The 24,135-nt window shown below is 50.1% G+C and overlaps 2 protein-coding genes across 2 annotated transcripts; both read left to right on the forward strand.

The window, feature by feature from the left end:
* Window positions 1-1,002: 1,002 nt before the first annotated feature.
* On the forward strand, window positions 1,003-19,066 carry LOC147222004 (guanine nucleotide-binding protein G(i) subunit alpha-2). The gene is made up of 9 exons (XM_086168516.1): window positions 1,003-1,525; window positions 14,796-14,838; window positions 15,149-15,290; window positions 16,337-16,497; window positions 17,216-17,344; window positions 17,412-17,541; window positions 17,615-17,768; window positions 17,995-18,197; window positions 18,309-19,066. Exons 1-8 carry the CDS (start codon window positions 1,408-1,410, stop codon window positions 18,180-18,182), a joined length of 1,065 nt encoding a protein of 354 aa, XP_086024642.1. The 5' UTR covers window positions 1,003-1,407; the 3' UTR covers window positions 18,183-18,197; window positions 18,309-19,066.
* Window positions 19,067-21,243: 2,177 nt separating this feature from the next.
* On the forward strand, window positions 21,244-23,206 carry LOC147222005 (PAK4-inhibitor inka2-like). Its single transcript, XM_086168517.1, has 2 exons — window positions 21,244-21,542; window positions 22,186-23,206. The coding sequence occupies exons 1-2, from the start codon at window positions 21,540-21,542 to the stop codon at window positions 23,110-23,112; spliced, it is 930 nt and encodes a 309-aa protein (XP_086024643.1). The 5' UTR covers window positions 21,244-21,539; the 3' UTR covers window positions 23,113-23,206.
* Window positions 23,207-24,135: the final 929 nt, after the last annotated feature.

Raw genomic sequence — 24,135 nt, forward strand, 5'->3', positions numbered from 1 at the left:
TTTATTTTATTTTCATCTTTATTTTCCATCCATCTTCTGCCGCTTATCCTGCACTCAGGGTCGTGGGTGGTGCTGGAGTCTATAATTTTATTATTACTATTTTCTATTTCAATTTTAATTATAATTTTAATTACAATTTTTATCTCAATTTTTATTTTTATTTTTATTTTTATTTTTCCATCCATCTTCTGCCACTTATCCTACACTCAGGGTCGTGGGGGGTGCTGGAGCCTATAGGTTTATTTATTATTTTTAATTTTAATTATAATCTTAATTTTATTCTTATTTTTATTTTTTATTTTTTATTTTCCATCCATCTTCTGCCACTTATTCTGCACTCAGGATCGAGGGGGATGCTGGAGCCTATTTTAATTTTAATTTTAATTTTAATTTTAATTTTAATTTTAATTTTAATTTTAATTTTAATTTCCATCCATCCATCTTCTGCCGTTTATCCTGCACTCAGGGTTGTGGGGGGGGGTGCTGGAGCCGTTAAGTATTATTATTATTTTTAATCTTAATGTTAATCTTAATGTTAATCTTAATTATTATTTTTATTTTTATTTTAATTTCCTTTTTTTTTTTTTTTTTTTTTTAATTTTACATCCATCCTCTGCCGGTTATCCTGCACTCAAGGTTGTGGGGGATGCTGGAGCTGTATTTTAATTTTAATTTTAATTTTAATTTTAATTTTAATTTTAATTTCCCATCCATCTTCTACCGCTTATCCTGCACTCAGGGTTGTGGGCGGTGCTGGAGTAAATTAGTATTATTACATTTTAATCTATTTTTAATTATTTCATTTCAATTTTATTTCATTTTATTTAAAAAAAAAAAACCCGGAAGTCTGTCAGCGTAGCCCCGCCCCTGGGACTCCATCCCCCATGAAGCCCCGCGGCCGGAGGGGCGGCGCGGCCCGTCCCCCTCCGCGGCGGAGTCTAGGGCTCGACGGCGGCGTGTCGGACGTAAGTTGGCGGCGGCTCCGGGTGTGGCTTCAGACGGGAGCGATCCGTGCACGGAGGACGAACGCGTACACGGGAGGACCGGAACAAGAACCAGAACCGGAACCGGGACCTCTTCTTACAACAAAACACCTGGATACTTTTTTTTTTTTTTCCGTGCACTTCCAACTTTTTCCTCCTCCGATGCGTTCCTGAAGGAATCCTCTCCTCTTCCTCCCCCTTCCCCTCCCTCCAAAAAAGAAAAAAAAAAAAAAAAAAGGAAAAAAGTTCTGCAGACCCCTTAATTATTTTAAAAAAAAAAAAAAAAAAAAAAGCAAGAAGGGATTTTTTTTTTAAATTTTTTTTTTTTTTTTTTTTTGTCGGGGTTCCCACCCCCACTTTCCACCCCGAACCCCTCGAAGCCCCAACCCGCCCTCCAGCAGTCCTGAAGCGGGCACTGGGCACCATGGGCTGCACGGTCAGTCAGGAGGACAAAGCCGCGGCCGAGCACTCCAAGATGATTGACAGGAACCTGAGGGAGGACGGAGAGAAGGCGGCCAGGGAGGTGAAGCTGCTGCTGCTCGGTGAGTAACCCCGGATGTAGCGTGCAGAGAAGGTGGGGGGGACCGGAAGTTCACCCGTGGAGTTCCGGTCGAGTTGAGGAAGACTCGGTGGAAAATGTGTGGAGAAGAGAGGGACGTCATGGTTCTTTAAGAAATGCTGAGCAGCACCTGAGCCCCCCCCCCCCAGATGTAAACAGGCATGTGTGTGTGTGTATGTGTGTGTGTGTGTGTGTGTGTGTGTGTGTGTGTGTGCACCTGTCTATGCATCACACACACATTCCCACAACAAATGGGCAAATAGTGTGATCTCCCACTGTCAGTGAAGGCAGCAGAGACATTCAGGTCTCTGGTGGTCTGCCTCCGACCTGGACCTGGACCCGGTCCTGGTCCTGGTCCTGGTCCTGGTCTTGGTCCTGGACCACCAAAGATCTTCACAGCGTCTTCCAGCCGCCCCCCCCCCCCCGGCCTCTTTGAAGGGGATCAATCGGCCTCTTGATAGGGAACGCCGAGTCCGTTGGGGTTGTTTTTTACCCCCCTCCACACACACACACACACACACACACACACACACACACACACACACTCGTCAATCACAGAACAGCCAGTATCCTGTTAGCGGTTTAAACCCCTCACTTGATATTCAGCTCAGAGGTGCGGAAAGAGAGGAGAAAGCGACGAAGGGTGGTGTGTGTGTGTGTGTGTGTGTGTGTGTGTGTGTGTGTGTGTGTGTGTGTTGGGAGGGGGGTAAGAGAAGCAGAGATTGTGCCTTTGTTGCCCCCCCCAACACACACACACACACACACTCACGAATTTGCCGATTTCCCTCAAGTTGGAAGCCAAACCTTTTGGCCGACGCTAGCAGTTAGCATTGCTATTCACCAATGGCTCCCTCCATGACAGCGAGGTGGCGCTATTTTTTATTTTTATTTTTTTACAGATCCTTTTTCCAGCACAAGGAGAAAATTAGACGGCAAACGTTCATTTAGCCGCGGTTACAAACCAACTAACTGTCCACCCGCTCACGTGATCTTCCGTACAAGTGTGCGAATATAGTGAAAGTTTTTTATTATTAATGATCCTTTATCATAACGCAGGAAGGAGATCTTCATCGCAGGTCGAGCGCTCGTCCTTCTCGCTCTGACCTTTGACCTTTGATTGACCCCCAACACCCGTTATTGTATCTGCTCTCCGGCGAGACGCCTTTCTTGCAGCTCAGCGTAAATGAAAAGTTTGTCTTGGCGGCGGAAGCTCCTGCTGGAACTGTGAGAACGGTAGCGGGCCGCCCCGGAGAGGGATCCTGCCAGCGCGCACGTGCACACACACACACACACACACACACATGCGGGTATACACAGAAACCCGTCAGCGCCGATTTTTAAATAAACACATTTGCTCTTGGAGCTTTGACCGCCGGCACTGCCGTGCAGAGATATTGTGTGTGTGTGTGTGTGTGTGTGTGTGTGTGTGTGTGTGTGGAGGGGGGGGGGCATCAATAGTGGACATTTTACTGCAAACACACACGATGTGCAAATAAAAGCATGTGTTGGACGTATAGCTTGACGGCGAATGAAGAAAAAAGCGGCGCCGTTTACGATGAACGCATCCAATCAGACGCGGTTGAATCGACTCATATGACTTTTTTTTTTTCGTTACCCGATATTTCCTAATAACATCTTCCTGTTACTTCCTGTCCCGGTGACTCAGGCACGCCGCCAACGTGGAACTCAGCGTTCTATTTCACAATAATATGCTTTTCTTTTTTCGGAAATGGGGAGGGGGGCGCTTACCTTGAACGTTTGAGACAACCGCAGTATTCTGATCACATGATATCATCACACGACAACTTGTTCTTCTGTTATAACAGTGTATTAACAGTGTAATAATAGTGTCATAACTGTGTAATAGCCTTGAATAACATTCACCTTCCTATTTTGACTTGTTGGAGTCAAAAACGGAATCTGCTAGATTACTGCATCGTGTCGTGCAGGGGGGGTATTGGGTATCGTGCACGTGAAGGGGTAGAATATCCTGCAGTGCGTTGTTGCAGACTAGCGACATGCTAGTTGTGCAAAAAAAAAAAAAAGATGTCGCCACCGTCGCATCGGGCCGCGTGAGATCGCCGGCGTCGGTGCGCAGATGTGCAACGAGCGCAAGCAGGAGGGGGTTGCAAGGAGGAAGTGGATACCGCGGCGTGCGCGCCTGCAGACGACAGGAACTGTTGCAGAAATGTCACGCGGCGTCGGAGCCCAGGGGAGGAGCGCTTTTATTTTGAAGGGTGAACGTTCTGGTTCAGAGCGCGCGGCGACGTGATTGGAAAAACATTAACCGATGCTCCGCAAAGACACTCAGGTGCTAAGCCGCTCTGCCATGTGTGTGTGTGTGTGTGTGTGTGTGTGTGTGTGTGTGTGGAGGGGGCAGATTTATCTGCATGACCGGACGGCTCTTCATCAGCGAGAAGTTCAATCCTCTTTTTTTTTTTTTCCCCTCAGGGCTAAAAAACAAATATCCACTTTTAGCTTAAAAAAACAGCCTCCCCCCCCGCCCACCGCCGCCATGTGATTTGAAAAAAGGTCGCGACCTTTTGCCCCCACCCACCCCGCCACCTGGCGCCCCTCCCATCGTCCATTTCCTTTCTGTTACAGGAAATGAGCTCACTCGCTCTACTTCCCCCCGCCAGGCTATCCTGGAATGGAATGGAGATCGCCATGGCAACACCTCCCGTTAGGTAGCGGGCGCTAACCTCAGGGGGGGGGGGGGGGGGGGGTGGCGTGCCAGCTAAGCTCACGTTAGCAAAAAGCTAAAAGCGGGGTTACAGCTGGCGGTGCGTGAGGTTCCTGGAGGAGGGCGGAGACGCCGGTTTGTTTCTGAGGTGTCGCCGGCGTCTGACAAATACTGAGATTCAGTGTTTTTCGCGTGTGTGTGTGTGTGTGTGTGTGTGTAACGTTGTTTTTCTGGCAAAGACGTGCATGTGGAAACTTCGTCCGCCAGCTAACTTTTATTTTTAGACCGCTTTCGATGTCATGACCTGGACGCTGCCGAAAAAGCCCCCGCAAAACCGAAGTTTGCAAAACACACATTCCACACACACACACACACGCACACACTCCGCTAACACACACAAACACACAGGTTACCTGGTGTTATCTAGTCACTCAGCTGGGATCTCAGAAGTTTCCAGTTGCAGATGGTTTCAGCAGACAAAGATGATGTCATTTCCTGCCCCCTCCAGGAAAGGGATGATGGGAGGCTCCAGCCTTTTGTTTCTAGAGGAGGCCATGCACGTGTGTGTGTGTGTGTGTGTGTGTGTGTGTGTGTGAGACCACATCAGGACACTTACGAAGCTCAGCGCCAACTACAAGTCAGGTTTTTTTACCCGATGAGCAGAAACATTGGAAGCAGGAAGTGGCGACCAATCACATCGCACGTTACATTTAGAGATCCTAGGCGAGGCGTCCCGATTGGCTGACCCGTGTCGACTGGCTCGGCTCTGCTAGCTTAAAAATAATCATCATTTTTGGGTTGCAGAAAAAAAACATGGCGCCCCTCGACGGATGACGGCTATTACACATTAGCTTTCGCTAATGCGAGCCTAGCTCGCGGCTAATGGCAGGAAACGCGCGGCGGCGGTTTCCATATCCCGAATTCCGTGCAAGCGCATGTAAACGATGGCGTCAGCCGGTGGGGGCGGGGCCTAAACCCTCAGCTGGGGTCGCCACTTATTGATTATATTTTTTGAGTTCCCGTGAGGAGAAACGAGACGCTTTTTGCCGGGGCGAGCCGAGCGAAAGGGGGGTTCGGGGGGAGCCGGGTGCAGCTGAGCCTCTGGCAGCGAGGCGGCACTGAGGGCTTTATTGTGATTTGTAATTATGTGGTTTTTGTGCAGGGGCCCCGGTCCAGTCGCTCCCACACTGAGGCCCTTTTTTAGTCGGGCACAACAGAGCGAGGGTGGGGCCCGGCGAGGGGGCGGCGGCGGCGGGGGGGGTTGTTAACTATTTCTGTCCGAGCCTGGCGAGCGAGCGGGCACGGCCCCCCTCCTGGGACCCGGGCGCAGGAATGCGAGTCGGTGAATAAGACACGGCCCTGTGCCCGTGGTTATTATTACGCCTTATTACACCTTTATTAACTGTTATTACACCGTTATAAACTATTACCTAACACACGCCTTTCGCCTCGCCTCAGAAATCTGCAGCGGCAGCTTTGCTTCCTGTTTTTCTTCAGCTCTGTCCTCTTCTTTCTTTTTCAAAAACGCAGAATGGCCGACCCCCCCCCACCACCACCACCACCACACACACACACACACACTCCATCTCCGGTTTATTTTCGCACATTGTCCCGTGAAGTGGATCTGTGGGGGGTTAGAGAGCGCAGGGGAGTCGGGGTGTTGAGACAATAGGTGTGGGGTGTTAGTTTCCAGCTGGTCCAGGTGGAAGGGATGCCCTTCCCCCTCCTTCCTCGGTGGACGGCGGGTTACGGCGGCGCCACACGTGCAGCCTGCGGCGTTTCCTCTGACTCAGCCTGATGGTCGGAGGTTGTTTTTTTTTTTTTCTGGAGGCGGAGTTTGGAGATTCCAGATCCAGTTCCAGAACCCCGTGTTGTTTTCGTTCGGTTTGTCTGGAGCCGTCGGCTCGCCTTTCCCCAGCCGCTAGTTTGCTTGTTGCATCCAGTTACGTATGGGTGGATTTTCCCAGCTTTTAGGCTGACAGGCGGCCGCGGCGGCTAACCACCGCTAACATGCTAGTAGTAGCCCCGTGGAATGGTGCGTGCGTGCGCGAGCGGAGGCGCCGGGGGAGGGGGCGGGGATGGGGTACAGGAAAGGCCAGGGCCGGGACCCCGGCTCGCTTCCTGCCTCACAGGAAGCGAGCCGGGGTCAGACCGCCGAGGCGCCGCACGCTAAGCCAAAATAAACAATCCATTACGACCCCCGCCCTCCCCCCGCGCTACAGCTTATACGTTATTCTGGTCGTGTAAACGAAAGACGTCAAGGAAAAGGGGCGGCCCTTTGAAAAAAAGTTTTAAAAAAGGGGCGGCGCTTGAACCAGGCGATTTGTTTCGAAATTGGAAAAAGGGGGCGGGGTTTCAACCACGCTTTTTGTGATGAGCACAGGTAAAAGGGGCGGGGCTTGAACCAGCCATTGGAAAAGGGGTGGAGCCTGAACAGGGGCAGTTTTTATAGACATCAGGAAAAGGGGCGGGGCCTGAACCAGGCAATTTGTAAAAACATTGGGAAAAAGGGGCGGGGCTACAACAACGCTTCTAGTAATTACATCAGGAAAAGGGGCGGAGCTTGAAATCAGGCCATTTGGAAAGACATTGAGAAAATGGGCGGAGTTTGAACACGGCAGTTTGCAAAGACCTCAGGAAAAGGGGCGGCGCTTGAACCAAAATTTTTATGACATCATGAAAAAGGGGCGGGGCTTGTAACAGCCATTTGTAAAGGCATTGGGAAAGGGGCGGAGCTTGGACTAGGCAGTTTGTAAATACATCAGGAAAAGGGGCGGGTCTTGAACCACGCTTTTTGTAATGAAATCAGGAAAAAGGGGCGGAGCCTGAACCCGGCACTTAAAGACACTTGGCAAAAGGGGCGGGGCTTCAACAACACTTTCTGTAATGACATCATGAAAAGGGGCGGGGCTTGATTCAGCCCATTTGCACATTGAGAAAATGGGCGCAGCCTGAAAAGGGCAGTTTGTAAAGACATTGGGAAAAGGGGCGGGGCTTCAACCACGCTTTTTTTTTTGTTATGACATCGCAAAAAAGGGGCGGGGCTTGAACCAGGCACTCGTGACGGATCTCCACGGGCAGATGATCCACGTTTCTTCCCCTGGAAGGTGATGTTCTCATCGATAGCAGAAAATAACCCCCGTCCGCCAGGATCAGCAGAACGCCGCCGGCCGTCGGCAGCTGGGCTCGCTCTGCCCGGGTGTTCGCCCCGCGGCGCTCCTCCGTCCGTCGCTCGGTAAAGGCCCTTCTCCGCCTCGCCGGCGTAACCACGGAGACGCTCTCTCACCAAATAAGGGGGTTTATTTCTGCACGGCTCCCAGGAATCTCACGCAGATGTCGTTCCTCCTCTCCTCCCTCGGCCCGGAGAGGCGGGAGGAGCTCCGCCTCGCCATCCGCTCGCTTCCGTTTGGATGCCAACGGCTTCTCAAGGCTGGCGGCGGCGGCGGCGGCTCGGGGGAAAGGGCTGCGATTGGACGATCGGCAGGCGGGGGCGGGGCATCCTTCACGCATCGAATATGGACATCGCTTTCAAATTCATTCGTCGTCAGTCCGGACGCTTTCGCTCTCGCTGACCTCCGACCCCGCCGGGCGGGTCTGAGTGCGTCCGCCCCCCCCCCCCCCCCCCCTCGTCGCCCTGTGGTTTCCATGGCGATTATCACCCGGGGGCAGAGTGTGTTTTGAAAGCAAACAGATCTGTTTTGGCGCTTTTGCCGGCGAGAAGGAGGGGGCGGGGGCGCTAACGGGAAATCCACCGCCGTGAACTGACCGTATCTTTTGTCATGTTGACTGCTAGCATCGTACTGTCGCTTAGCAATCGCGCTTTAAAAATGGCCGCCGGGTTCGTCCTCCCCGCCCTTCCCATGGGGTTGGTGAATCGTCCTGCGCCCGTTCATCTCCATGGAAACCGCAAGGGTTCGAGGAGGGTCGGGGGTTAACCAGAAATCTAGTATGTTTGATCTCGGCGCCATATTTCCCATTAGCACCATCGTACTGTTGCTTAGCATTCGTCCTCTAAAGATGGCCGCCGGGTAGAGTTTGGGAACCGCCCTGCACCTGTTCATCTCCATGGAAACCGCAAGGATTCGAGGGACGATCCGGGGGTTAACAGGAAATCCACCGTAGTGTGATTTGTCCGGGTGCCGTTTTTCCTCTTAGCGCCATTGTAGCTTAGCATTCGTCCTCTAAAGATGGCCGCCAGGATCGTCCCCTCCCCCGCACCCGTTCATCTCCATGGAAACCCCATCTGAGCTCACTTCCTGTCGGTCGTGTCCAAACAGGAAGTGAGTGTTAATCCTGTATTTGTGAACGGGGGGGTGTCGAGGTTTGTGTAGCTCAATGCTAATGTGAGCGCACAAAGAGCTTTCATATTCACACACGTGAGTGACGTGATTGGCCGCTGGAGAAATCTCAGATTCAGCTTCCTTCTTGTCTCACTTCCTGTTTGTCACGGCGGTGGGAAGTTTCCTGTGGCGTCGCCGTGCGCACATTTTCTTCATCAAGATGTTCCCTTTTCCTGTTCCTCTTCTTCTTCTGCTCGAGTCACGCCAGCAAATCTCGACCAATCAGAGTCGCAGCACCTTGGACGTTCCAAAATGGCGGTCGGCGCCGTGACCACACAGGAAGTAGGTTCTTACGTGGGCCCGAAAACAGTGATCCAAACAGATGTTCCTCCATGGGAAGCGGTCAGCAGGTCCTGCACGGTGTGAATGATTGGCCGTCCCTGTGATTGACAGCTGACCCGGCCCAGTTTAAGCCCCGCCCCCCTCCCATGAATGCGACTTTCGGAAGAGTCCATTATTCCCGCAGGGAGGGGTGCAGAGCGGACCGACCCATCGACCGAAGCGCCCATTAGCGCGGAGTACTTCATTTTGGTAGTACTTTTACTGCGCTGTCGGAGTACTTTGTGTACTCGCTGGAGGTTCGGAAGAGGAACCCGTCTGGTTCCGCGTGGCCTTTGCAACGTTATCAGAAAATAAGGATTCAAAGTGTCAGCGTTGCGTTTAGGCCCGGTCAGGAATTCTGACGCACGCGGCGTCGCCTCCGGCCTTTCATGTCTGCAGACTTCAAGGCCGAGGCGACGGACGGCAGACGCCGTTTATTTATTTGTATATTTATTCATTTTCCCCGCCGTTCGTCAGAAGGCCGGTCATCACAAGCGGCCTCGTCTGCTCTTTGATCGATGGCCTTTCAGTCGCGAGTGATCATCGCCGCCGCCGCCGCGGCGAGGAGGGGGCGCTGACTCGTAAATACAGGAGGCACCGTTCCTGCACACACACACAAACACACACACACACACAACGTACTAATGCTGTTTTTACTTGGTGAGCAATCAACGGAAGTCTGGTCCTCCTCTTCCTCCTTGTGAAAAATGAGTAGTGTGTGTGTGTGTGTGTGTGTGTGTGTGTGTGTGTGTGTGTGTGTGTGTGTGCTTTTTTGAAATCTTTCTTTTCCCGTCTGTGAGGATTCTAGTTGAGATATTCTGCGTCATCTTGAAAACTCACCATTGTTACGGTAACTATGTTTCCTGAGTGTCAGGGTGTCGGGGTGGGGGGGGCTGGAGCCTATCGGGGCTGAGATCAGGTAAGAGGCGGGGCTTAACCCGGCCTGGTTCGCAGCCAATCACACGGCAGGGCACACCGACAATCAACTGTTTGCGAAATTGTGCGACTGAAGATGTGATAACAGAGACAACACAGCAATAGGGTCAGCTGTCAATCAAAGGGTCAGCTGTCAATCAAAGGGTCAGCTGTCAATCAGAGGGTCAGCTGTCAATCAGAGGGTCAGCTGTCAATCAAATGGTTGTGTGTCAATCAAAGGGTTTTTTGTAAATCAGAGGGTTAATTGTAAGTCACATGGTCAGCTGTCAATCATAGAGTTAGCTGTCACTCATGGGGTCAGCTGTCAATCAAAGGATCAGCTGGCAATCGAAGGGTCAGCTGTCAATCATAGTCAGCTGTCACTCATTGGGTCAGCTGTCACTCATATGGCCAGCTGTCAATCAAAGGGTCAGCTGTCAATCATATGGCCAGCTGTCAATCAAAGGGTCAGCTGTCAATCATAGAGTCAGCTGTCAATCAAAGGGTCAGCTGTCAATCAAAGGGTCAGCTGTCAATCACATCCATCTATTAACCCTTTCTCTGACACGGAGTCGGGTCAGAGGCTTCTTGCCGGAATCTGTAGGACCTGTTAGAACCTGGGAGAACCCGGGGGAACCGGGAACCTTCTTGCCGCACGGAACCCTTTAGAACCCTGTGAATATGAGCTGGGCTCCTTCAACATTCCTCCTCCAGCAGCTCCTTCCCCGCGCTTGACACACTCATCCATTATTCATCCCCCTTCACCTCCACAACACGAGTGTGTATCAGTACTGGGGGGGGCGGGGGGTCAGTAATGGCTACATATATAATGCAACAACAATACTTTCCCAGTCACCAATGATGTAGCAGAACCCTCTCCACACACACACACACACACACACACACATACGCACACACTCTGCTTTCAGGAATGCGCACGGTTCTGGCTGCAGAACATCAGCCGTTATCCACGCCCGTTTCTCAATTATCCACACACACACACACACACACACACTTCCGCGGCCATGCACGCGTGGGAATTCTGCACGTTGCGCAGGATTACTCCGGCCGATAAGTTCCCGTGCGACCACGGCTCTGATGTTGCTACGCTGTAGCTTATGAATTAATGTGCAGGTGTGTGTGTGTGTGTGTGAGATATGACCGACTTTGCCACATTACCGAATGACAGAGCGGACCCTGAACGCACCACGCCACCCGAGTCAGCAGTGGCGTGGACGGGAGCGGCGTCGCAGACTCACATTCCGCCAACGGCGCCGCCGCCGCCGCCAGCAGGATATGTGTTTCCTCCAGTGGGTCGCAGATGGCTCAAAGCCGCAGGGGGTTGTCAGATCTGTCCTCACAAGATGGCCGCCGTGTTCCACGCCGTCCGTCCTTCTCGAAGCTGCTCGGCGCCTTTTTTTTTTTTTTTTAATTTCGCATCAAATTCGTGCCACGGCCTCAGAGGGCTACTCAAGATGTTGCTAGGTTGTAGCAGCGGCGGCGGCGGCGGCAGCGGCGGCGGACCCTTCTGCTCGCCGCTCCTCTGTTCGGAGAAGGGCATTAATAATGGATGGCCTCCATCTGGCGGGGCTGATGGCTGCGCCCGCTCGCACTTGATGGTGAGATGGGTCGCTTTCGGATGTGATGCCTTCAATGTCCTCTTATATAAAACAATGGCAGGTTCGATTCTTGGTGCTCAGTCGTGACGTTCTCCGGCCAATCAGGGGCTGGCAGGCCTTTGACAGCGCGGTTTTGTATTGGCCCGAAGTACACCATACCATATGCCAAGGAGTAGTCGGTACCAGGTGCTAAAGAAGTACAGAGTACTAGGTACTAAAGAAATGGCAGGTATTAGATAGCAAGAATTATCGGGTACCAAATACTAAAGCAAGGGTACGTACCAGATACTTGCAGGTACCAGATATTAAAGAAATGACAGGTACCTAGTTCTAAAGAACTGTAGAGTACCAGGTACTAAAGAAGTAGCAGGTACAAGGTTCTGAAGAACTACAGAGTACCGGGTACTAAACAAATAGCAGGTACCAGGATCTAAAGGACAGAGTACCAGGTACTAAAGCAGTAGCAGGTACAAGGTTCTAAAGAAGTACAGAGTACTAGGTACTAAAGAAATGGCAGGTATTAGATAGCAATAATTATCGGGTACCAAATACTAAAGAAGGAGTACGTACCAATTACTGCAGAAGTACCAGGTTACAAGGCATTAAGACATGGCATCAGACACTGGAGAAGTACAGGGTACCTGGTACCAAAAATGTACAGGGTACCAGGCACCTAAGAAATAGTATTAGTAGTAGTAGTAGTAGTAATAGTAATAGTAGTAGTTACCATGTACTGAAGAAGTACAAGGTATCAGATGCTCAAGAAATAGGGGTACCAAGTACTAAAGAAGTAGCAGGTATTATGTCGTAAGAAGTTGTGGGTACCAGATACTAAGGAAAGATTAGGTACCAGGTATTGAGACATGCTAGGAGAAGTACAGTTACTACAGAAGTACCAGGTTACAAGCTAATAAGAAGTTACACCGTATCAGACAGTGGAGAAGTACAGGGTACCAGGTACCAAAGAAATCATGGTTACCACGTGATGAAGAAGTGCAAAGTACCACATACTAAAGAAGTAGGGGATATCAGGTACTAGGTACTTCAAGTTACTACGTTCTAAAGAGGTACCAGGTATTAAGAATTAGCAGGTATCAGTCACGAAAGAAGTACAGGGTACCAGCTGCGAAAAAGGTAAAGTGTAGCAGTTACTATGTACTGAAAAAGGACAGACTGCCAGACATGATGCTAGTATAGGGTACTTGGTACTAAAGAAGTAGCAAATACCAGGTATTTAGAACGAAGGGGTACCAGGTACTGAAGAAGTAGCATGTCACAGGTGCCAAAGAAATAGCGGTGACGAGGCACTGAAGACGTTTAGGGTAGCAGGCACAAAAGAAGTAGCAGTTACCAGATACTAAACAAGTGCTAAGTACCTGGTACAAAAGAAGCAGCAGGTACCAGGTACTGAAGAAGTTCAGGGTACCAGGTACTCGCAGTTTGGTACTTTTAATCCTGCTGTTTACATACTTATAGATGAAATACTACTCAGTGCAAATACTGCGTAGAACTCAGGACTCCTTGGGGGCGGGACTTGTTTGTGTCGTTGACGTTGATGCTCATGGAAACCGGCCTATCACAGACAGGGGAGCACCGATTGGGCGGGGTCAAGGGGCCTTCAATGGACCTACAGTGGTCGGCCAATGGGAGGGAGAACCCGGGGAGAACCGGTAGAATCCGGTTTTCTGCGCCCTGCGCCGCCATCACATGGGGCCGCCATGACCGATGGAGGAACCACCATGGCCGCCGCCGCCGCCGCTAGCACCGGCGTAATATTCAGCAGGAGAACATGTCACAGCTTGTCGTGCCGGTCTTTTTGTTCTCGCCCAAGAACCGGTTCCTGCAGCTGATTGGCCAATCCAGCTCGGCGAGAACATTAGGGGGGGACAGCCCCCCCCCCCCCCCCCCCCAAAACGGCGCCGGTGGCGGCGGCAGCCTGCTGTCCAGACTCGCTCTTTGCCTCCGGCGAGGAAGCCATCTGAGTCTTCTGTCACTGTGTCTCTCAAACTGCATGTATATATGTGTGTGTGTGTGTGTGTGTGTGTGTGTGTGTGTGAGAGTTCACAGCCGGGTGCATGTTCATGCAAGCTGCCGCCATTTCCTCCTTGATTGGATCAGAGAATAGGAAGTGGCACTTGTACGTGTGTGTGTGTCTGTTGTGTGAAGATTTTAAAGCGTGCACACACACACACACACACACGCACACACACACACACACACACACACACACACACTGGCAGTTGATGCACGGGTGGAGCAGGTCAGTGGAACAAGCAGAGAAATCTTTTCACAAATAAGTCTCCGCTCGGCGAGAAGTTGGGTTTGTGAGGTGCCAACTCAGCGATTTTAACCCACACACACACACACACACACATTCTTGAATCTGCATTACTTCCTCTTGTTAGGGTTGGGCCGCCCTTCAAAAAAAAAAAAAAAAAAACCAAAACACCACCCGTCCCAGAATGTTGATTCTGACCACTAGGGGGCGCCGTCTGTGTATTGAAATTGTAAAACTAGATATATTATTTTTACATTTTATGAGATAAAGCTAATGATAATAATTCCGAGTCATAAAATGGTCAAATACGCTGGTAGAAATCTGGAACGAGATCGCCCCCCCCCCCCCCCCCCCCCCGATCAGCACCAGATGGTACGGTCCAGGCCTGAAGGTCAGAAGAGGAAGCTGAAGTTCCCAATTCCTGCGAGGCTGAGTCAGTCTGAACGGAGATGATGAAGATGATGATGATGATGATGAAGATGCAGTTTACAGACAGAGGAAGGAATGTGCTGATTCTCCGAGGCCGCGGCGCCGTAGTTGAACACCAGCAAGAAGACACACACACACACACACATCTGAGTGTGTGTGTGTGTGTTGTCCAAGTAAGGAAGAGTGAAATATTGCACTTATCTGACTCCGCCCCGGAAATTATTACTGTGTTATTACTGTTGTTATTGTGTTATTACTGTGTTATTACTGTTGTTATTGTGTTATTACTGTGTTATTGCGTCTTTATTATCACACAGAAGCTTGATTTTGCTGTCGTGAGCCGCCGCTTCCCGCGGTGAATAAACACGACGGTTGTTTTGTGACGTGCACTTCCTGTTTAACCTCCCCCGCACTCAATCCGAGAATGATTGACATCTGATGGGTTCACTTCTTTCACACACACACACACACACTCACACACACATACACACATACACACAGGTACAGAGTGCATTTTAATACCATTTTACAACAACCTCTGGGGAATAATTGACTCCAAAGTGAAGACGGGGCAGCAGGGGTTGGGGGCGGAGCCTGAATGCGGGTCGTTGCCGGGGGCGACCGCCTCCACGCTTGTTTTTAACCCATTCCCGTGTGTGTCCACGCAGGTGCCGGCGAGTCGGGGAAGAGCACCATTGTCAAGCAGATGAAGTGAGTGGCCGCTTATCATTTGTGTGTGTGTGTGTGTGTGTGAGGTCACATGACCTCGGCGGATCCTGACGTCCAGAGTGTTTATTACTGTGTAATAACACGTCATAACCACATAGATGGTTACATTCTGGGGTGGCGGCGAGCGCCCTGAGTCCTTAATGGGTTTGTCTTTGTTTGGCCAGGGGGAAACAGAGGGGCCATTCACGCACACACACACACTCCCCACCACACACACACACCTCACAATGGACTCATTTGCCTTTTCATGAGTTCTCATTTAGCGCTTTTTTGGATTTGGGTTGTGATCCAGGATCATCCACGAGGACGGCTACTCAGAAGACGAGTGCAAGCAGTACAGGGCCGTCGTCTATAGCAACACCATCCAGTCCATCATGGCCATCATCAAGGCCATGGGCAACCTGAACATCAACTATGAGGAGGAGATCAGAGGGGTGAGTCCGCAGGTGTTCGCCGCCGCCGCCGTTGCTCCTCCCGCCATCTTTGCTGTGGAGTGTCAGGAGAGGATGCTGTTTTTGGTGTTTGTTTTTCCAACAATTCACTGGGGAGAATTCTTACAGTTCAGGGTCGTTTGTTGCACTTGTGATTGGATATACATACTTCCTTGTATCATTGTTTTTATTTCATTTTCCTTTAATTGCATTTTAATTCATTTAAATCTTATTTTATTTTATCTAATTGTATTTAATTTAGATATTTTTTTACTTCATTTCAATTTTATTTTATTCCTATTTATTTTTCGATTGTAATTTTATTTTATAATGAATTATATTATATTCAAATCTTATTTGAGTTGATCTATTGTTATTTCAATAGGTTTTATTTTAATTTACTTCTATCTGATTTCATTATTTTTTCAATTTGTTTTTTATTTGCATTTTTGTCTTATTGTGTTTCCATATATTTTATTTGAATTATTTTTATTTTATAATGAATTGTATTTTATTGAAATCTTATTTGAGTTTATCTAATGTTATTTCAATATATTTTATTTTAATTTACTCTTATCTGATTTCATTTTTTTTCAATTTTTTTTTTATTTGCATTTTTATCTCATTTTCTCTCCATTTACTTTATTTAAATTATTTTTATTTTTCATTTCTTATTCTATTTCAATTTTCTTTTCTTTTTTTTTTTTTTTTTTTTTTTCATTGAACTCAAAAACTGCCCCGGCTCCTGAGAGCTAGCATACAACGCGAGGTGTGTGTGTGTGTGTGTGTGTGTGTGTGTGTGTGTGTGTGCGTGTGTGCACGTGCATGCGCACATGTATCTACTCCTCTTGTATGATCTTTACAATTTGAATGAATCCATGTTATCTTATATATATATAATAGTTGTTATTATTATGCAGAGCTAATGCTAATGCTAACTGCAGAAAAGGTAGGTTTAAAAACATTCAAACGATGGATGTCGCAGAAGGCCTGTCGATCACAGAGTTACACCGCTAACCCCCCTCCCCAACCGATCCTCGCGTTTCTAGGACGACGCCCGCCAGCTGTTCGCCCTGGCGGCGGCGGCGGAGGAGCAGGGCGCGCTGCCCGAGGAGCTGTCCAACGTCATCCGGCGGCTGTGGGCCGACGGCGGCGTGCAGAGCTGCTTCACCCGGGCTCGGGAGTACCAGCTCAACGACTCGGCGGCCTAGTGAGTGCCGCGTTCGAGGTCGACAGCGACCTTTCCGCTCCGTCGCCGATGACGACGCCGGTATTTGTTCCACGCGGGTCCTTGAATGCACCGCGGAGCTTCATGGTAATGATGCTATCGCATCGGGTTCGCCGGAGACCCTGCGTTGTCCAGATGTGTTGTCGCTACGCTAATCGTAGCATCGCTTGATCTCCGCGTGGAACGTGCACAAATCACGTGAAGTAAGAACGTCCTCCGAGTTCTCCGGGGTTCTCCGTCCAAAAACTGCCAGCATTGTTAATTCTCTGCAGGTTTGATTGACAGGGTGAATAGTTGGCTGTCACTGTGATTGACAGGTGACTCGCCCAGGTTAAACCCTGCCACACACACACACACACACACACACACACACACACACACACCTTCTGTCTGCAGGATTACGTGTGCACTCATTGATCACTTATGATAGATTTTCCAGCTTTGCTAGATTAAAAATCCACCCTGACTCAGGCACTGTATATGTGTGTGTGTGTGTGTGTGTGTGTGTGTGTTTGCGTGTGTGTGTGACCATGGTCCTGACATCCTCACAGCACATCTGTAATGGTTTTAGGGTGGAAACACACACACTTTGAATCTCCATTAAACTGTAACAACATGTTATTAACGTGTAATAACATGTTATTAATGTGTAATAACGGTTTTGTGTGTGTGTGTGTGTGTGTGTGTGTGTGTGCCACAGCTATCTCAACGACCTGGACAGGATAGCCAAGCAGGACTACATCCCCACGCAGCAGGACGTTCTGCGGACCCGGGTGAAGACCACCGGCATCGTGGAGACGCACTTCACCTTCAAAGACCTGCACTTCAAGTAAGGGACTCCATGTTCTCCAGGTTCTCCAGGTTCTCACACACTCACCCCGTGTGTGTCTTCGCAGGATGTTCGATGTCGGCGGCCAGCGCTCGGAGAGGAAGAAGTGGATCCACTGCTTCGAGGGCGTCACGGCCATCATCTTCTGTGTGGCCATGAGCGCCTACGACCTGGTGCTGGCGGAGGATGAGGAGATGGTGAGCGCCCCCGCACGCCGCCGTTCGCGCGTCGTCTCTAAGCCCCGCCCACTGACCTCCACCTCCCTCCCAGAACCGCATGCACGAGAGCATGAAGCTGTTCGACTCCATCTGCAACAACAAGTGGTTCACCGAGACCTCCATCATCCTCTTCCTCAACAAGAAGGACCTGTTCGAGGAGAAGATCGCCCACAGCCCCCTGACTATCTGCTTCCCGGAGTATACCGGTACGCCGTCGCCGTGGTTACCGGGACGATCATGGGAAGCCTCAAAATTGAAGCCTGCATTATGACGTTATTACGACGTATTACTGTGTCATTACCATGTTATCACTGTGTTATTACCATGTTATTACTGTGTTATTACCATGTTATTACTGTGTTATTACCCTGTTATGACCAAGGATTAGACGTGTCCTCCTAGTAACCCTCCCCCGCCGCCGCCGCCCCGCAGGCCCCAACAAGTATGAGGAGGCGCAGGCCTACATCCAGACCAAATTCGAGGACCTGAACAAGAAGGACACCAAGGAGATCTACACCCACTTCACCTGCGCCACCGACACCAAGAACGTGCAGTTCGTGTTCGACGCCGTCACCGACGTCATCATCAAGACCAACCTGAAGGACTGCGGCCTCTTCTGAGCGCCCGTGGATGAGGTGCGAGGGGGCGGGGCTTAAAGCAGAAGGGGGCGGGGCTTACGCACGTCCTCATTGACGTCCAGTAGAAATATCTGATGGGTGTGTGTGTGTGTGTTTTTTTTTGTTTAGATTACTTGAACAGACCTGACGGCCACATTGACGGGGGGATTATGCACACACACACACACACACACACACACACACACCGAGACTGCACTGGCCGACCACGACTCCCGCTTCGACCCGCTTCTTCTTCTTCTTCTTCTTGGAAAAACACAAAAGACACCTTAGAGACTGAGGAGCACCATGACGACGACGACGACAACCGCCTCGTCTGCGACCGTATTTTTTATTTTTTAACATATATATATATATATATATATATATATATATATATATATATATGTGAATATATATATATGTATATATATAAAAATGAATATATATAGATGCTTTGGTTTTTACATGTAGAAATAATCCCACCGCTAACCGATCCAAGATGGCGCCCGGCGGGCTCGGACTGCTTCGGAAAAAAAGGGAAAACAGGCAGCCATTTTTTTTTTCCCCATCCGCCCCTTCGAAATAAAGACTTCCCGATTCGCCGCCGCCGCCGCCGCCGTCCCTTCGCAGCACTTCCGCCACGTCTGTCGCAGTATTCGTGCCTTGATTTCCGTTTACAGCCCCGTCCCGCAGTTACCCTTTACCCTGCACACTTAACCCCGCCCCTTTAACTAAGCCCCGCCCCTTCCACTAAACCCCGCCCCCTCCTGGTGATGAATATATAGTGATTATGGATGAGACGGGAAAATAAAGGGTTTGTGTTTCCCTGTTTTCCTTTTATTTTGTATTCGCACTCCAAAGTTTGAATAAAGTGGAGATCACTCCTCCTCCTCCTCCTCTTCTTCACGGACGCTCCGTGAAATGAAGTTTCTTCTTCTTTTTATTCCAGGTTCTTGTCATCGCGGATCATCTTCCTCTCCTTCAGCTCCGGTTTCATTTGAATAAATTAGAGTTTACCGCTCTTCCTCCTTCCTCCTTCTTCTCATCCTTCTCTTCATCACCATGGTTTCTCCTCCACTGTTTCAGCTGTGGTTTCATTTAAATAAAGCAGAGTTGGTTCTCCCTCCTCATTCTTCTCAGGTCTGAAGATGATCTGTGGTGGATCTCCATGATCTCCTGCTTAGGTTCTCCTCATGTTCTCCACCTTAAGTCCAGAAATCAGTCAGTGATTGACAGGTGACCCCATCTGAACGTCATCTGGATGCACCGGGGAGCTTCTTCAAGAAGGAGGTTGGAGCTCCACCCAGTGGGCTGATGATGCTCCACACCTCGGGTTGAAGGCATCTCCTCCAGACGTGGAGTTCACCGGTGTCTCTCCTCCAGGGGGCAGCAGAGCCCAGCTCCAGAAAGTTCTCCAGCTCCTGTCGGTCAGAAAGCAGGTTCAGACTTTGGTGGTCTGTGGCTCCTCAGAACAGGAGCTCCAACACAACCATCTTCAACCATCTCCAACCCTTCTTCAACCATCTTCAACTATCTCAACCCTTCTTCAATCATCTCAAATCCATCTCCAACCCGTCCATAACACTCTACAATCCATCTTCAATCACCTACAACCATCTACAACCCACCTTCAATCGTCTCCAACCCATCTAAACCCATCTCCAACCATCTGCAACCGATCTTCAATCACCTATAACCATCTCAACTCATCTCCAACCACCTACAACCCATCTTCAACAATCTCCAACCCATCTATAACCATCTACAACCCATCTTCAATCACCTACAACCATCTCAACCCACCTTCAATCATCTCCAACCATCTCCAATCCATCTTCAGTCATCTACAACCTCCGTCATTCATCTCCAACCATCTCTTCCAGGCCCACAGTGACCATCAAGTTCACTTCCCCTAGTTTTTAAAAAAAAAATGACAGAATGGATTTTCTATCTATCTATTTATCTATCTATCTATCTATCTATCTATCTATCTATCTATCTATCTATCTATCTATCTATCTATCTATCTATCTATCTTCTCCACATGTGATCTGTCCACTAGGGGGCGCTGCAGTCCCACTTCTGCTCCTGAAGGCCTTTGCTGTTTCTCCACACAAAAATAAGTTTAAGAATGAATGAATAAATGAGTTAAATGAATGGAGGATGAGGAGAATATCGTTCCCCCCGACCCCCCCACCCCCCCCTGCAGGCCTGTCGCCAGCCTCCTGTATGCTAATATAATCTGGCCGTCAATCCCAGATTTCCAAGGTAGCCTCTGGATTAGCATTTGTTTTCCTCTGCTGAATGGCGTGACTGAAAGGTGAAGCGAGGCGGAGGTGTGGTTGATGGCGGGGAGGGGGAGAAGCGTAAAAAGACACAAATTCAGGGGATTAGCGATGGAATGTCAACGACCGATTTATAATCCCAACCGTCGCAGAAGCCTCCTCAACAGTTGGAGGTGTTTTTCTTATCAATCCAGTTTTTTTTTTCCCCCAGACATGGTGAGCTCAGGTTTGTCTCTCCAAGGATAATCCCAGATTATCGGGAAGAATTTCACCGTCGGATGTATTTATAAGAATAAGAATAAGGAAAAGAACAACTTTATTTATCCCGATGGAAATTGTTGTGCCAGAGTTTCAAGTTGAACGTAACAATAATAAATAAGAGTAGGAAATTGTGTAAACAGTAAAAAGAAAGGGGGGGATAAGAAATACAAATAAAACTAAAAAGTGTCAAAGTCAAGGCTATAAAGTGTTTTAAGGTCTTAAGTGCAACACTTTATAGCCTTGACTTGTACAATATAGTTTTTATTTGTATTTCTTAATCCCCCCCCCTTTTTTTACGTTTATACAATTTCCTATTCATTTATTTATTTACATTTTTTACTTTATTTTGTGAAAACAGTTAAGATGAGGGATGGAGTTTCTTCATATTAATCTTTGATCATCGGAAGTTCTATAAAAGATCAGGAACTTTTCTTAAGAAAAAAAAAATTAAATTAAAAAAATGAACTTCCGGTGTGTATCGAAGTGGGTGCAGATGTGTCAGGAGGGGGAGGGGGAGAGGGGGCGTCACCCTGCGCTCTGATTGGCTGATTCGGATGGCGGCGGTTCTGATTGGCTGCCCGCCCCCCACGGGTGAGGGAGGGGGGGTGAAGGAAGACGCGGATGCGGCCGGCGGGACCTCCAGTCGCCGGCGCGTCCGCACATCAGCGGGACCGCGTTTCCGGTGTGCACGGTGAGGACGAGTGTGCGCGCTTCCGGTGTTTTATTTTATTTATTTTTGTTTTAAAAAAAATTTAATCCCCCGCTTCTTTTTTTTAACTTAATTTTGAAAGGATTTCTGCAGGATCGGACGGACATGGTGAGTTTGTTTTTTATTTTTATTTCCACGTCCTGCGTGTCCAGGGTTTGAATCCCCCGTCGCTTTAACGATCGCGCTTCCTGTTAACAATCCTTTAACTCTCAAACTCTCTCCTCCTCTTTCTTTTTCTTCTTCTTCTTCTTCTTCTTCTCTACTTTTTCAAGTTCCTGCAACTTCTCGCGAGGTTACGTGGAGGTCCCGGGACGGCAGAGTGAAATTCCTAAAAAAGAAAAAAAAAAACAAAAAAACAGATGAAGTTGCTGCTCAGGAGGAAGTTGGAGGATCTTGCAGCCCAGGATGAGGTCCTCCTCCATCTTCCAGTCTTCTCCTCCCCTCTATTTCTAGTTTTCCCCTCGCCGGCCAATCAGATTCGAGGATCTTTTGGCAAACCCCCCTCCCAAGCTCCTCTCTGATTGGCTGCAGCTGTTTTCACTTTGTCCTCCGGAGCCTCCGGATAAATTGTTGACGTAAGAAATCATCACCCCCCTCTCGATAAGTAACAACACGTGTCGGGGGTGATGGTGTCCGGTCACCTGGGCGAGACCCAAGCAAACATGGCCGCCGGAGCGAACCATTCCGCCGGGGGGGGGGGAGGGTGACGTAGACGTGACCGAAATGGACCGACCCGGTTTTGTGTCCACAGCTGTGCCTGAGGGAGCCGGGCGACCGTCTGCGGGAGCAGGTCCACCACGTGATGCGTTCCCTGCAGGACCTGCGGCAGCTGCAGCGGGCGTGCCCCGCCCCCCGCCGACCCCTCGCCGCCGCGCCGCCGCCACGACCCTCCCTGCAACAGCGAGCCCTGCAGCGGGAGCAGCGCGCCCGGCTCAGGGCGTCCGACGCGAGCACCGCCAGCACCTACGACTCGGCCTGCTGCCTGGCGACGCCCCTGGAGGAGGAAGATGGCGGCGACGGCGTGAACGTCAGGCTGCGCCTGGGCTCGCCGTGCAGCCGCAAGAGCCTGGAATGCGACTCGGGCTACTCGGAGGCGTCGTGGCAGGACGAGGGCGCGGCGCTGCGGCGCAGCAGGAACGTGCGGGTGTCCTCCTCCGCCTGCCTGCGCACCAACCGGCCCAAATCCACCTCGGACGCCTGCCTGGAGACCTGGACCTCCTTCGAGCTCCGCGACCCCGAGGACTGGACCAACTCCCTCCTGAGCCGGGGGCGCAACCGCCAGCCGCTGGTGCTCGGGGACAACAGCTTCGCCGACCTGGTGCAGAACTGGATGGACTTGCCCGACTGCCCCGAGTCGCCCCCCGCCGCCGCCGCCGCCGCCGCCGCCGACCCCCACCAGCGAGGAGGTTTCCTCCTCAACGTGCGCCGCAAGCTAGCGGGGCTGTCCAGGAGCATGGAGGTGCGGATGAGGCCCGGCGGCGGACGAGCCGACCGCCGCGGCGGCGCCCCCAAGAGGCTATCCTGCCCCGTGGGCCCTTCCACGCCGGACCCCCCCTTCTTCCACCGTTCCCACACGGCGCTCCACCGGCTGGACGCCGACTTCTACCACTTCGCCGCGCTCACAAAGTCGGGCAGCCGGCAGCCGATCATCTGCAACGACATCATGGCGTACATCTGAACCTCTTTGCTCCGGAGGACTACAAATCCCTGTTTCCGAGCGGACTACAAATCCCAGAGACTGCGCTTTAAAAAAAAAAAAAATGTACTCTTGAGCGATGTGAAGCTCTGTGATTGTGATAATAACAATAAAAAAAAAAAAGAAGGTTTTGCACGATGATGTCACTCCCCCCCCCCCCCCCCACTCAGTCTTCTGGAGCGTTAAAAAAAAAAACCCTAATAGCCCCCCATTTAACCTCATCTGTGCACTTAGTCCGGTCACGTGCGCACACACACACACTCAGCTAATGGTCCCGCTTAGCTTGATGGAATACAAACAAACACTGACACACGCCGAGTATCTGCCCCCCCACCCAGGAGTTATCTCAGCACACTTTTTGGAAGACGAGGATTAGGGTATTAGTCGTCCACCTAACACTTGTGTTTTTCAGTCCAGTCTTTGGGAGGAGATGGTGGTGGACCGAGGTGTTGGAGGAGATGGTGGCTCAGAAGCTTCTCCAAGGAGCAGAACACGAAAAAGGCATTTTAACCTGGGCTGTCAATCATGAATCATCTGTCAATCGTAGATTCTCCTATAAATAACTGTGTACCTGTCAATCACTGGGTCACCTGTCAATCATAGTCACCTGTCAATCACTGGGTCACCTGTCAATCACTGGGTCACCTGTCAATCATAGAGTCACCTGTCAATCACTGGGTCACCTGTCAATCACAGAGTCACCTGTCAATCACAGTTACCTGTCAATCATAGTCACCTGTCAATCACAGTCACCTGTCAATCATAGAGTCACCTGTCAATCATAGAGTCACCTGTCAATCACTGGGTCACCTGTCAATCATAGAGTCACCTGTCAATCACAGGTCATACATAGATGGTTCACACCCAAAGACGATTTAGATGTCTTCGATGAACCCGCTGTTCCTCAAGAGGAGGGAGACGGAGAACCTTGGGGCAGGAAGACCAGGAGAACATGGAAGGAGGACCAGGAGAACGTAGAAGCACAAAGCAGATGCTAACACCTTG

The sequence above is a fragment of the Fistularia commersonii genome, chromosome 21 (assembly GCF_037954325.1).
Source record: "Fistularia commersonii isolate RoL2024-O1a breed Wild chromosome 21, RoL_Fcom_v1.0, whole genome shotgun sequence".
Classification (NCBI taxonomy): domain Eukaryota; kingdom Metazoa; phylum Chordata; class Actinopteri; order Syngnathiformes; family Fistulariidae; genus Fistularia; species Fistularia commersonii.